General features: G+C 40.0%; 1 protein-coding gene across 3 annotated transcripts in view; it reads left to right on the top strand.

Moving 5' to 3' along the window:
* Window positions 1-10,507, top strand: part of slc14a2 (solute carrier family 14 member 2) — an 18,329-nt gene extending 7,822 nt beyond the window's left edge. For 2 of the 3 annotated variants that reach the window (XM_050051101.1, XM_050051100.1), the window contains 9 exons: window positions 6,093-6,149; window positions 6,259-6,442; window positions 7,031-7,220; window positions 7,350-7,478; window positions 8,386-8,578; window positions 8,997-9,144; window positions 9,394-9,528; window positions 9,721-9,770; window positions 9,863-10,507. In XM_050051101.1, the coding sequence (XP_049907058.1) occupies window positions 6,274-6,442; window positions 7,031-7,220; window positions 7,350-7,478; window positions 8,386-8,578; window positions 8,997-9,144; window positions 9,394-9,528; window positions 9,721-9,770; window positions 9,863-10,249 (1,401 nt within the window). In that variant the 5' untranslated portion in view covers window positions 6,093-6,149; window positions 6,259-6,273 and the 3' untranslated portion in view covers window positions 10,250-10,507. Of the gene's footprint in view, window positions 1-742; window positions 5,743-6,092; window positions 6,150-6,258; window positions 6,443-7,030; window positions 7,221-7,349; window positions 7,479-8,385; window positions 8,579-8,996; window positions 9,145-9,393; window positions 9,529-9,720; window positions 9,771-9,862 lie in introns of those variants that run through there. The other variant, XM_050051099.1, reaches the window with a different exon arrangement.
* The last annotated feature ends 1,960 nt before the right edge of the window (window positions 10,508-12,467 follow it).

The raw sequence follows: 12,467 nt of genomic DNA on the forward strand, positions 1-12,467 counted from the left end.
TTACAGCAGAGAGATTGCTGAGCAAAATACACAACGATCACTTACCACGTCTGCTCGTTTAGTGATGCCGACAGATGGTATGGCAGTGTCTCTCAAGAAAGGAGTTTGAACCATTCCTGAGCTTCTGCGCTCCATCCTTTCAGCGTAGTCCTCCAGTGAAAAATGGCAGGAGCACACAAACATTTTCCGGACCATTTCCACAGGCGTGTTGGGGTCGATGTCCAGTACAAATAGCCATTGTTTCATCCTGTCCGTATTACTGGTTGGAACTACGTGAAACTTCACTTTGCTCCATGTCTTCGGCTTGTTACTGCAACCTTTTACAATGCATGTGTAAACCATGATTTGCAAAAACACTTGTAAACTTTCCTCAAACCTTCTGGTGTGTCCAGCTGACGATACTGCAAATGGCTACAAGCAATGACAACGGCACTGTCTCAGCTGCGCACTGTGTCACTCCGCCCAGTGGTTTACTCAAGAAAGTAATTCCAAATATTTGCTTCATGTGTCGTAATGTTACTTAATTATACATTATTATTTCATAGCGTGGGGAATGCGCAAGCCATGTGTTTTCCACTAGAGCGTTTTGGAGTCATTTGATGGTGTATTTGATTAGTTTTGAGAGAGAGAAGGGGCTGTACCATTCACCTCCATTTCAGCGGGCAGCTCTGCTCCACCGATCTCAGAACTGCAGGCACTGACAATTAAAGGTAATGTACCTACCCATATGACTATAGGGATTATGGCAATAGGCGAATTTGCCAAAATGTCGAACTATCCCTTTAAGTCTAGTCTTAAACGTGGAGACGGTGTCTGTCTCCCGGACCACAACAGGAAGATGATTCCACAGGAGAGGAGCCTGATAGCTGAAGGATCTGGCTCCTGATCTACTTTTGGAGACTTTTGGGACCACAAGTAGCCCTGCATTCTCAGAGCGCAGTGTTCTGGTGGGATAATATGGCACTATGAGCTCTCTAAGATATGACAGAGCCTGACCAGTTAAAGCTTTGTAAGTTAGGAGAAGGGTTTTAAATTCAGTTCTGGATTTTATAGGGAGCCAGTGCAGAGAAGCTAAAACAGGAGAAATATTATCTTGTTTCTTAGTTCCTGTCAGTACACATGCCGCTGCGTTCTGGATTAGCTGGGGAGTTTTCGAAGACTTATTAGAGCTACCTGATAATAGGGAGTTACAGTAATCCAGCCTAGAGGTAACAAAAGCGTGGCCTAATTTTCACAATATTACGCAGATGAAAAACGCAGTCCGTGAGGTTTGTTTTAAATGAGAATTAAAAGACAAATCTTGATCAAATATTACTCCGAGGTTTCTTACGGTAGTGCTCGAGGCCAGAGCAATGCCATCCAGAGAAAACTATATCATCAGATAAAGAGTCTCTGAGTTGTTTGGGGCCAAGAACAATAACTTCAGTTTTGTCTGAATTTAACATAAGGAAATTGGTGCTCATCCAGGTTTTTATGTCTTTAAGGCATTTTTGAAGTTTAGTTAATTGATTACTTTCTTCTGGCTTTGTCGATAAATACAATTGTGTATCATCCGCATAGCAATGGAAATTTACAGAATGATTTCTAATGATGTTACCTAAGGGAAGCATATATAGAGTGAATAGGATTGGTCCAAGCACAGAACCTTGTGGAACTCCAAAACAAACTTTAGTACGTAGAGATGTATCTCTGTAGCAGACTTTGATGGTCAATTGTGTCAAATGCCGCACTAAGATCTAATAAAACAAATACAGAGACGAGTCCTTTGTCTGAAGCAATCAGAAAATCATTTGTAATTTTAACTAGTGCTGTCTCAGTGCTATGATGCACTCTACATCCTGACTGAAATTCCTCAGATAAATTATTATCATGGAGAAAATCACACAGCTGGTCTGCGACTACTTTCTCAAGGATCTTTGAAAGAAAGGGAAGATTAGATATTGGTCTATAATTGGCTAACACCTCTGGATCCAAGGTGGGCTTTTTTAGAGGAGGTTTAATTACAGCTACCTTAAAGGACTGTGGTACATAGCCGGTTAATAAAGATATATTGATCATGTCTAATATATGAGTGTTAACTAAAGGAAAGACCTCCTTAAGTAGCCTAGTTGGGATGGGGTCTAAGAGACACGTTGATGATTTAGATGAAGAAATCATTGGGGTCAATTCTTAAAGAGAAATTGGGGAGAAGCTATCTAAATATATATTAGGTCTTACAGCTGTGTTTGAGGGCAGATTGGTTCCGTTTGAGGGCAGGAGGTCATGAATTTTGCCTCTAATAGTTAGAATAATGTCATTAAAAAAGCTCATAAAATCATTACTGCTAAGGGCTAAAGGAATGCAAAGCTCAATAGAGCTGTGACTCTCAGTCAGCCTGGCTACAGACCTGAAAAGAAACCTGGGGTTGTTCTTATTTTCTTCTATTAAAGCTGAGTAATAGTTTGCTCTGGCATTGCAGAGGCCTCTCTTATACGTTTTGAGACTTTGTTCCCAGACTAAGCGATATTCTTCCAGTTTGGTTAATCGCCAATTCCTTTCAAATTTCTGCGATATTTGTTATAATTTTCGGGTTTGAGAGTTGTACCAAGGAGCAAACTTTTTTTGCTTTGTTAACTTCTTTTTAAGAGGTGCTACAGAGTTGAGTGTTGTTCGCAGCAAGCCTGCGGCGCTATCAACAAGATAATCAATTTGGGAGAGTTTAAAGTCGGTACGAGAAACCTCTGTTACTGAAGGACATGGTATTAAATTCAATGTCGATGGAATCTTTGCCTTAAATTTTGCGACAGCACTATCTGATAAACATCTAGTACAGTAACTGTTGCTGAGTGGCGTGTAATCAAGTAGAAAGAAATCAAAAGTTATTAAATAATGATCTGATAGCGAGGGATTCTGTGGAAAGACTATCAAGGTTATCAATTTCAATTCCATATGTCAGAACTAGATCGAGGGTATGGTTAAAACAGTGAGTGGGTTTATGTACACCCTGACTGAAGCCAATGGAATCTAATAATGAGATAAACGCAGTAGCCAGGGAATCATTATCAACATCAACATGAATGTTAAAATCACCTACAATAATAACTTTATCTGATTTAAGAACTAAACTGGATAACAACTCTGAGAATTCAGATACAAATTCAGAATACGGGCCAGGAGCATGGTACACTATGACAAATAAAAATGGCTGCGAGGTTTTCCGGGTCGGATATAAAAGACTAAGAACAAGGCTTTCAAATGAATTATAATCTAGTTTAGGTTTAGGGCTGATTAACAGACTAAAGTTAAAAATGGCTGCAACTCCCCCTCCTCGGCCGCTGCCTCGAGGAATGTGGGTATTATTATGACTGGGAGGAGTGGATTAATTTAGACTGACATATTCATCTTGACACAGCCAGGTTTCAGTGAGGCTGAGTAAATCAATATGATTATCTGATATTAATTTGTTTACTAACAATGCTTTAGATGTTAGAGACCTGATATTTAACAGTCCACATTTAATTCTCCTGTTTTGTCTTTCTGTCACATAAGAGGTTTTAATTTTTATTAAGTTGTTATGCACAACTCCTCTTTGTTTAACTTTAGACTAGGTGGTTGGGGGACAGACACCGTTTGTATAAAACTATGGGCGGGTAACTGCACTAGAAGCTCAGAGAAGTGTGTAAGACTACGACTCTGATTCCTGGTCTCAACTCTGGTTTGTCAGGGTTTTGAATTACTACTACACATGGCCAGGTTTCTAGATATGTTCCATCCATAGTGGGATGAATGCCGTCTGTCCTAATCAGACCAGGTTTTCCCCAGAAAGTTTGCCAAAAAATTATTTTGGTTAAATAATTTCCGTTGTAACTCTGTTTAGTTTTATTCCCTTTTTGGTTGCTGCAGGCCAGTGGTGGTGGTACTGGTGACCTGAGTAGTGGTATCCCTCCCTTCTGTGTGCTGTGTTTCCCCAGGGATCATAGGTGATTTCACAAAGTATGTGTGTGTGACTGTCACATGTGCCTGGGTGATTTATATATAGATATATATATATATATATATGTGTAGTTTTTTCAAATATTTTTGTTTGTTGGATCCCCATCCCCTCACTAGCTCCTGTCCCACCAGTAGGCCTCAGCTCCTGACTAGGTTCCCTTCCCCCCTTCTGGTATGAATGGTGTTTTGTAGTTTTTAAAAAGATTTTTTTTTTTTGCCTCTGAGTAAAACAAACCTGTGTGTCTTATTGATATAAATGGTAAATAATTCTTTGGGTGAAATTCCCAAAGTGGAGTTGTCAGGCAACCGTATAAATGTGTAACAGATCATCGTATTTGTAGACCCCCTATGCTCGCCTTTTGTGTTGTTTTGTTTTGTTTTTCAAGAATAAGTCAAAATGTTGAGAATAAAAGCAAATGTTAAGCATAAAGTCGAATTGTTTAGAATAAACTACTAGCGTTAGCGCATATAGCTGCCTCTGCAAAATGCCAAAATGTGTATATGAACTGGTGACGTTATACTTTCCAATCAGTGTCATCATCAAGGAAATTATTTGTCTTTTAGCGCATTAACACAGTGTGGTAATAAGTACTAAGACTTTGAAGAGATTGTGCTGAAATTACATCTGTTCAGAAGTAAAACCACACAAACTTGGAAGAGGTGGCTGCATGAGTGCAAACTAAAATAGTTGGTGATGGACAGATGCAAGGATATCGATGGCTACAGCTGTGTGCAGTTGGAGAGGATAGGCTATGTTGTATCATTTCAAGTTGAAATGCAAAAAAACCAACCCTTCCTTACAAATAAGTCTCAAACCTTAAACTGACTTAAACAGATCACCGTATTTGTGTAAAGCAAGAAGTTGCAGATTAAGCATGCTGTATGTTTGTTGTCATTTTAATTGTGTGTGAAGATCTGAGATGACACCCTTCATTGTAGAATGATTTCACTTTGGTTTAGGAGAAACATTTGCTTCTTAGTGCTTCTCTCTGAGCACTGAAACAGTGATGACACAAAATCTGCAGGACAGCTACATTGCTCTGGGTGTCAAAAGAGTTACATGTGACCAGCCCCAACATCACTGTGGCCTTAAAACATGTGCAGGTGTCATTCTTGACATACAGTACGTGTGTGTGTGTGTGTGTGTGTGTGTGTGTGTGTGTGTGTGTGTGTGTGTGTGTGTGCTTTAACCGTGTTGTTGTATCTATTTTTCAAGCATGATTATCTTGATTTTGTCTTTCTGTTGTCGATCTGAACTTGAACAATCAGAAAATCTTTTTAGTAATTTATCATGATTTTGGTTTCTAATAACTACTTTTCAGATTAGTAGTTGTGCTTTTATGTTATGTTTGAGATAAATGTAAGGTAAAATGGCATTTATTGAATAAATAAAAAGGCAAACAGATATTTTCCTTTATAAATATGGACAAACTAGCCTCTTTCACAGTAGACATATTGTGTAAGGTTGGTGTAATGCCCCTTTAGAACTTAATTTAACCTGACCAAATTTTGACATCATTTCATCGGTGTAGGAGAAAGGGCAGAAATTTTGTTTGTGCCAAGAGACTTGGGTGTGTCAAAGATTATCACAGTGGTGTGTCAGTGATTCCTGTCAAGATTGAGAAGAGGAGGTGGGGTTTTCTCTGTAGTCTGCCACTATAAAGCCTTCCTCGTGGAAGTTTCTGTAGTTGGCAAGGGCTTGAGAGAAGCTGGCAACCCATGTAGCCGGTCTCTATTCTGGGACATATGCCTGGATCACCGTGCACAAAGGTAGGAGCACTTACTGCAGGTCACAGTCTCTAAAGTTCAGTAGGACAGTAAAATGTGACTTAACTGAATGTTTGCCAGTTGATCGAATGAACTAATATTTAAAGAAGATTATAGGTGTGAGGTTATGTTAGGTATATCATTACCTATTCTGAGAGCATTGATTGTAATGGATGATTTATTAAAATTAAATCAAATCAAATCATTGACCATAGGTATCACCATAATATGCAACAAATTAAACAACAATTAAAATTTCTTTGATACACAATAACATATTTTTATGACTCATAATAAGCAGTGATTAAGCCTTGACGTGTTGCAGAGAGACACCTTTTCTTCTTTCCCCTCAGGATATTCAGAAGAATATCAACGGCTCCACCTCTGCTGCTTCTCCTGTCACCTTCACTGTAAGTCAGTGCTCACAGTTTAGACGCACAGTGTGGGTTAGATGCCGTGTGCATTTTGACATTTGAATGGAATTCTTTCATTAATTTCTAACCATAACCGTGGCTGCAGGAGCTCCAACCCCTGATGGCGCACCCTGAGCTGCCGCCTGAGCATGACAGCTCCCATGAGGACAAGAAGGAGAAAGACCCTGTGCAGCCAGGGCCCACAAAGCTGAAGAGGGCCAGGGCTCGCTTCCTCAAGGGAGTCTCCTACTTTGCTGGAGACATGGAAGTGTTTGCAAAATGGATGGAAAGTAAGTCAACTCTAATTGCTCACACCATGAGTGTAGCCCACACAAAGCCAGTGCAGCAGTTTACTGAAGATTACATTACTATAAAATAGCAGTATACCATACTAATGTTATTCTGATAACCACTGTACCCTTGGGCAATATATATTGAAGCCCTACACCCTTTGTGGAAAAAACATAGGTAGATTAGAGTTTGTTTAACAGTGAGAGTGGGTTGTCGCTGTCAAATTACTGACGTTGTGTACATCAGTTACTCCACCCTGTTACATGACTGGTATAGATAGTTACACAAGAGTGGATTTAAATGACAGACAAGCATGTAATGTATGGTATCTGTCAAAACAATTATGTTTCACTTACACACTCATGATAGGAACTTGAAAGTGTGCCTTATGCTACAGACTACAGAGTGTTTACTAGACTATTATGTATACTAGTATACTATGTTCCCAGTGAAGTACAGTTACTTTGTTCCAGTAGAAGAACCTGTTGTACATATAAGATAAAACGTCTGTGATGTCATTATTTTATACCTGAGAAAATTCACTTGGCATATCAAGCAGCTGTCAATGCTCTCTCTCCGCTCTCCAGAGCAGTTTTTCTTGCTGCAGTTGCTGGACTGGGTTTTACGCGGAGCTGCTCAGGTGATGTTTGTCAACAACCCCCTGAGCGGCCTCATCATTTTTGCCGGCCTCATCCTGCAGAACTATTGGTGGGCTCTCAACGGCTTCGTGGGCACACTCTTTGCCACCATTTCTGCCCTCATCCTTCAACAGAGCAGGTTTGAACATAGTTATGCTACAGATAATAATACACTAAATTAGATATTATATATAAAGAGGGTTGGATGTGAATTGAACACTCATTTACAGTAAAACATACCTTCACACTAACACTAAATGTCTTTCAGGGGTGCAATAGCTGCAGGGCTGTATGGTTACAACGGCATCCTGGTGGGTCTGCTGATGGCTGTGTTCTCCAACGCAGGAAACTGGTACTGGTATCTCCTGCTGCCCAACATCTTCATGTCCATGATGTGGTAAGAAACTAAAATGACTAATGATAAAATGATACAGTAGATTCATATCAAATAGATGATTTAACCAAAACACGACATAAAAAGGCCAATAACAGATCAGTTTACTATAGTATGACCATATAAATACCATGAGGTCTTAGCTCTGTATTTTCCTTTGTGCTTCTGTATCCAGAATTCATTAGCCTGAATCTCAGTTAATCATTGCTTAGACACTCAGCCATAAAGCAAATCAATGATTTAATTATGTAAGTTAAAGTAATACTTCACCCTCCAAATGACCATTTATATATCAAATATTTAACTCCTGTTACCTTGGGTTCATAAAAACATTGGACAAAGACTCCAAAAACTGAGAAAATTCATAAAGTCATGAAGGATCACATTTACATGAGAACATCCATGAACAAACTCTCACACAGCTCACACAGTATAATCCAAGTCTCATTTACTCAGTTGTTTGCTCAGTACTTCCTAAACACATACTATTTAAAACACTTCTACAAACAAGCAGCATGTGTGGGAAAATATGTGTGTTTAAACACACGTGCTTGCCTAGGGATAGCACTCATCATTGTGTGAGACTGTTTAAGTGACAGTGTTTTTCAAATAGCAAATAGAATTTTGTCAGTCTTTGGAGTCTTTGTTCACCATTGAGGCATTTAAGAAATTTTCTTCACGAATTTAACACGACACAGGATGAATAATTGATGTTCCAAAAAATTATTTTATGGTTGAAGTATTACTTTAGGTGAAGAAAATGTGTAGACAGTGGCACAGTCCTGCTCAAAATATGCAGAAGCAACTAGACTGTGATGGGGATTGAGATACAAACACTTATACTTCAGTAACTGTGCAAGTTAAATGTGGATTAAATCTCATCCTGGTGATGTTGCATCCTTTGTTTCAGTCCAATTGTGTCCAGCGCCCTGGCATCTATCAACAGTCGCTGGGATCTGCCGGTGTTCACTCTGCCTTTCAACATCCTGGTGTGTCTCCACATGGTTGCCACCGGACACTTTAACCACCACTTCCCTCAAGTCCTCATTCAGCCTCGCTCAGAGCTGCCCAACATCACCTGGGCTGAAATCGACGTCGCCAAGGTCAGTGACAGACTAGTATTTGTTAATGTATATTATATAATAAACTTCTCTGTGGGCTGGTACACTCTCTGTGAACACAGTGCATGTTAGGATCAGATGCTTTTACCTTTCTTCTGTTGACATTTCAAAGTTATGTAATTTAGACGTCACAGATTCATCAGCTCATTAACATAGGTTCCTTGCGTGGTATCTGATCGTCAATATCTGTAGGAGCAATGTGCAGTTACAAGGCTACACTACATCAATGCCTACATAAGTTTACGTTTTACAGGTGCATCAAAGCTTCCAGGACTGTAAAATGACAATCAGTCACAGCCTCTACACACTCCCATAAGAGTTCAGCAAAGGAAGCACCTGACGGTTGTAAATCAGGTTGTGGATCTACAGCTATGTAACCTTTCTCTCTCTGCCTCTTTAGCTGTTCATGTCAGTGCCTGTGGGAGTTGGTCAAGTCTACGGCTGTGACAACCCTTGGACAGGAGGAATCTTCATCATCTCACTCTTCATCTCCTCCCCTATCACCTGCGCTCATGCTGTCCTGGGATCTGCTGTGGGCATGGTTTCAGGTGAGAGGACCAGACCATACCTCTGCAGGGAGCCGGATGTAAAAGTCTGGCCGCAATAAAAAGCGCAACTTATTTTTGCTTCCTTGCATGCTTACAGAATTAATTCAAGCCACAGTCAATTTGTTCCAACTCAGTAGATGGCCCCCAAAAATCCATTAAAGGTGTAAAATAACCAAGAGGGTCATTATTTATGAGGACAATCCGAACTTAAACTGACTGTGATGATGACTGTGATGTACCATTTTGTAGGCTTGGCTCTGGCAGCGCCTTTCGGAGACATTTACTTTGGCCTCTGGGGATACAACTGCGTGTTAGCCTGCATTGCCATCGGAGGAATGTTTTACGCTCTTACCTGGCAGGTGCACCTGCTGGCCATCACATGTGGTGAGTAGATGCCCAGGAGATAAAAACACTATCTACAAAAAGGAATCTAATCCAGACAGGACAATGGCATGACATGTAACATGTGCATCACTGGCATAGAGCGTCTAGAGATTTGTAATCTGTGATCACACTTATCACAGCATTGGCATAAGAAGTCTCATGGTAGGCTATCTCTCTTCTTCTCCTCTGCAGCTTTTTTCTGTGCATACCTCGGCTCAGCCATTGCCAATATCATGTCTGCAGTAAGTATATATTTTCTATCACTCCAATAATTAAATCAACCCATAATGAACAAAAGTTATTAACAGCAACATGATGTCTTTTTCATCTGCAGTTTGGTCTGCCGGCTTGCACTTGGCCTTTCTGTCTCTCCGCCCTCACTTTCCTCCTCTTAACCACGGGGACCAAGAGGATCTTCAAGCTGCCGCTGGCCAAAGTCACCTACCCCGAGAAGAACCTGTGCTTCTACTGGAAGATGAAGAAGCAGGAGAAAAAGGACAAGGCTGAGAAAGAGAGGAAAGAGAAAGAGGAGCAGCAGAAAGCCATTGAAGAAGAGGTGATACTGAATGAGAAAGAGCAACTGAGGCTAGAGCTTGAGAGGATGGAGGAGGGGAGAGCAGCGAGTGAAGCATCAGAGGCTGGAAACAACGAAACTCGCGCTGAAGATGAGGCACCTGGTGTAGAACAGCAGGGAACTGAAGAAGAAATCAGACAAAATTAAATAATCCAAGTCACTATTGGTGAGAATGAGAGTTAGAATGTCTAATACTGCATTTCTGCAGAAAGAGAGAAAGAGAGAGGAAACACTAGTGGAACATAAATGTATGAAAATGTAAATAAGTGTATCTGTAAATAATCTTTCAGAGTATTTGTTGTGAAAAATATATGCTGGCATTTTTTTCCCCTAAGTGCAGCTGATGGTTTTTACTAGATACATTTGACAATATGTAGCATTTGTTTTCTCTATGGCACCTTGTTTATATATCAAATGAATATATTTTCAAATAAATTATTTTCTAATAATAAGTCTGGTCCATGTTTGTTTGTTCATTGTTCTCTAAAAGAACTTAATAAGTAGAATATAAAATATTCTTGCATCATCTGTTGGTGTGATCAGCTACCCCACTTGTCTGAAAAACACTTGTTATTCATCATTTAGTTATAGGGCACAGTCTTTTCTCCAACATGCAAAAGATAGAAGAATTAAAAGCAAGAAATCAAAAAATCTTCAGACAATATACATAAAACTTATTTTTTACAGTGCTATTATTATAGTGGAGTGTGTGTTTGGACTTAAGGAGGAATGGCTGGCATTCTTTTAAATGAAATGAAATCAAATGTAGCCCAATGCAAATCAATGTGCTGACTAATTTCTAGAGAAATATTGTTTGTTGGCTGTAAACCAACCCCACAAGCTTCAGCACAGCAAGAAATGCAAAAACTGATCTATTTTAAGTGCAGAGACCATTCTTAGGTGCTTCCAGACTCAAAAAGACTACTAAGGACCTAAAGCTAGTTTGGGCTTTATAATATAAATGAGATTGGTTTCAGTCACATCGGTCCTGCATACCATCAATTTACTGTCACTTACTGCTAATGAACCCTACTCAAATTTTAACCAACCGAGTTATTGAAAAATGTGGATTGCTTACATGAAATTAAACTGCTTCTTAGCATTTTCCTGGCTCCACTGTTTCCTGCTTCCTGCAGGCAACTGACATCCATTTTTCTCTCCAGTAATTCTAGACAAGCTGTTTGTGTCAAAATCTTACTCTGAGCAGCAGAGGTCCCCTCTGGCTTTATTGAATTTGGTTTATTAGTCTGAAAATTCAGGAAATGCACTTATATGCTTTCTTGCTGATAGAGGGTTATGGGCCACACTATTTTTAACTCAAGATGACTTGCACCTCCAGTAATCACGCTTGCTGTTACCCTGTTACCAGTCTTTATGCTAAGCTAACTGGCTCTTTGCTCTAGCTCGATGTATTCTCACACAGTGGTTTGTAGGATATCTTACAAAAAGGTACATACAGCGGTTTGTATAATATTCATTCACTCATTTCCCATAACCACTTATCCTGTTGGGCCATGGGGGGGCTGGAGCCTATCCAAGCTGACATTGGGCAAGAAAATAACCCAAAGTTGGTTTCACATGGGACAAGAATACCGGTCTTGGGCAAAGTCTTGTGTTTGCTTGACCTGTCCTCCAGCCCAACCTCCTTACACTGATATTTGCTTTTTATATAGCTTCCTTCTACACTCCCGTCAGTGCACTGGTTATGTGACCGCAGCCCTCCTGCTTACGTACTTAAATAGGGCCCCTAATATTGGCCAGAACATTTGCATGACGGGGGCCAGGCTGTGGTGTGTCCTTAGTCACATGTAGAGCTGTTCAGTTGTAATGCAGGTTTTTTTCTCAAGTGATTTCAGTCAAGCTGTTCTGATGAAAAGAGGGAACCAGCAGAGCCTGTTCTTGGCATGTTTTATACAGTGGTTTTCTGTCAAGCTGCAACGTCTGGGGCTGAAAAACGAAGTAAGTGTCAAAAACTGCAGTTCCTCAAATGGCCACCTGAGGCTGGCTCCAGGGGTGAGTGACTCCCCATAGACACCCTTGTTAAAATGCCAAACTTTACAGCAATAACAAACATGTTTACAACCCGGTACTAATAAACACTTGTTTTTTTGACTGAGGAGGGGGAGTTGCCGCCATTTTTAACTCTAGTCTGTTAATCAGCCCTAAACCTAAACTAGATTATAATTCATTTGAAAGCCTTGTTCTTAGTTTTTTACATCCGACCTGGAAAACCTCGCAGCCACTTTTATTTGTTATAGTGTACCGTGCTCCTGGCCCGTATTCTGAATTTGTATCTGAATTCTCAGAGTTTTTATCCAGTTTAGTTCTTAAATCAGATAAAGTTATTATTGTAGGCGATTTTAAC

This window comes from Epinephelus moara, chromosome 8, assembly GCF_006386435.1.
Source record: "Epinephelus moara isolate mb chromosome 8, YSFRI_EMoa_1.0, whole genome shotgun sequence".
Classification (NCBI taxonomy): domain Eukaryota; kingdom Metazoa; phylum Chordata; class Actinopteri; order Perciformes; family Serranidae; genus Epinephelus; species Epinephelus moara.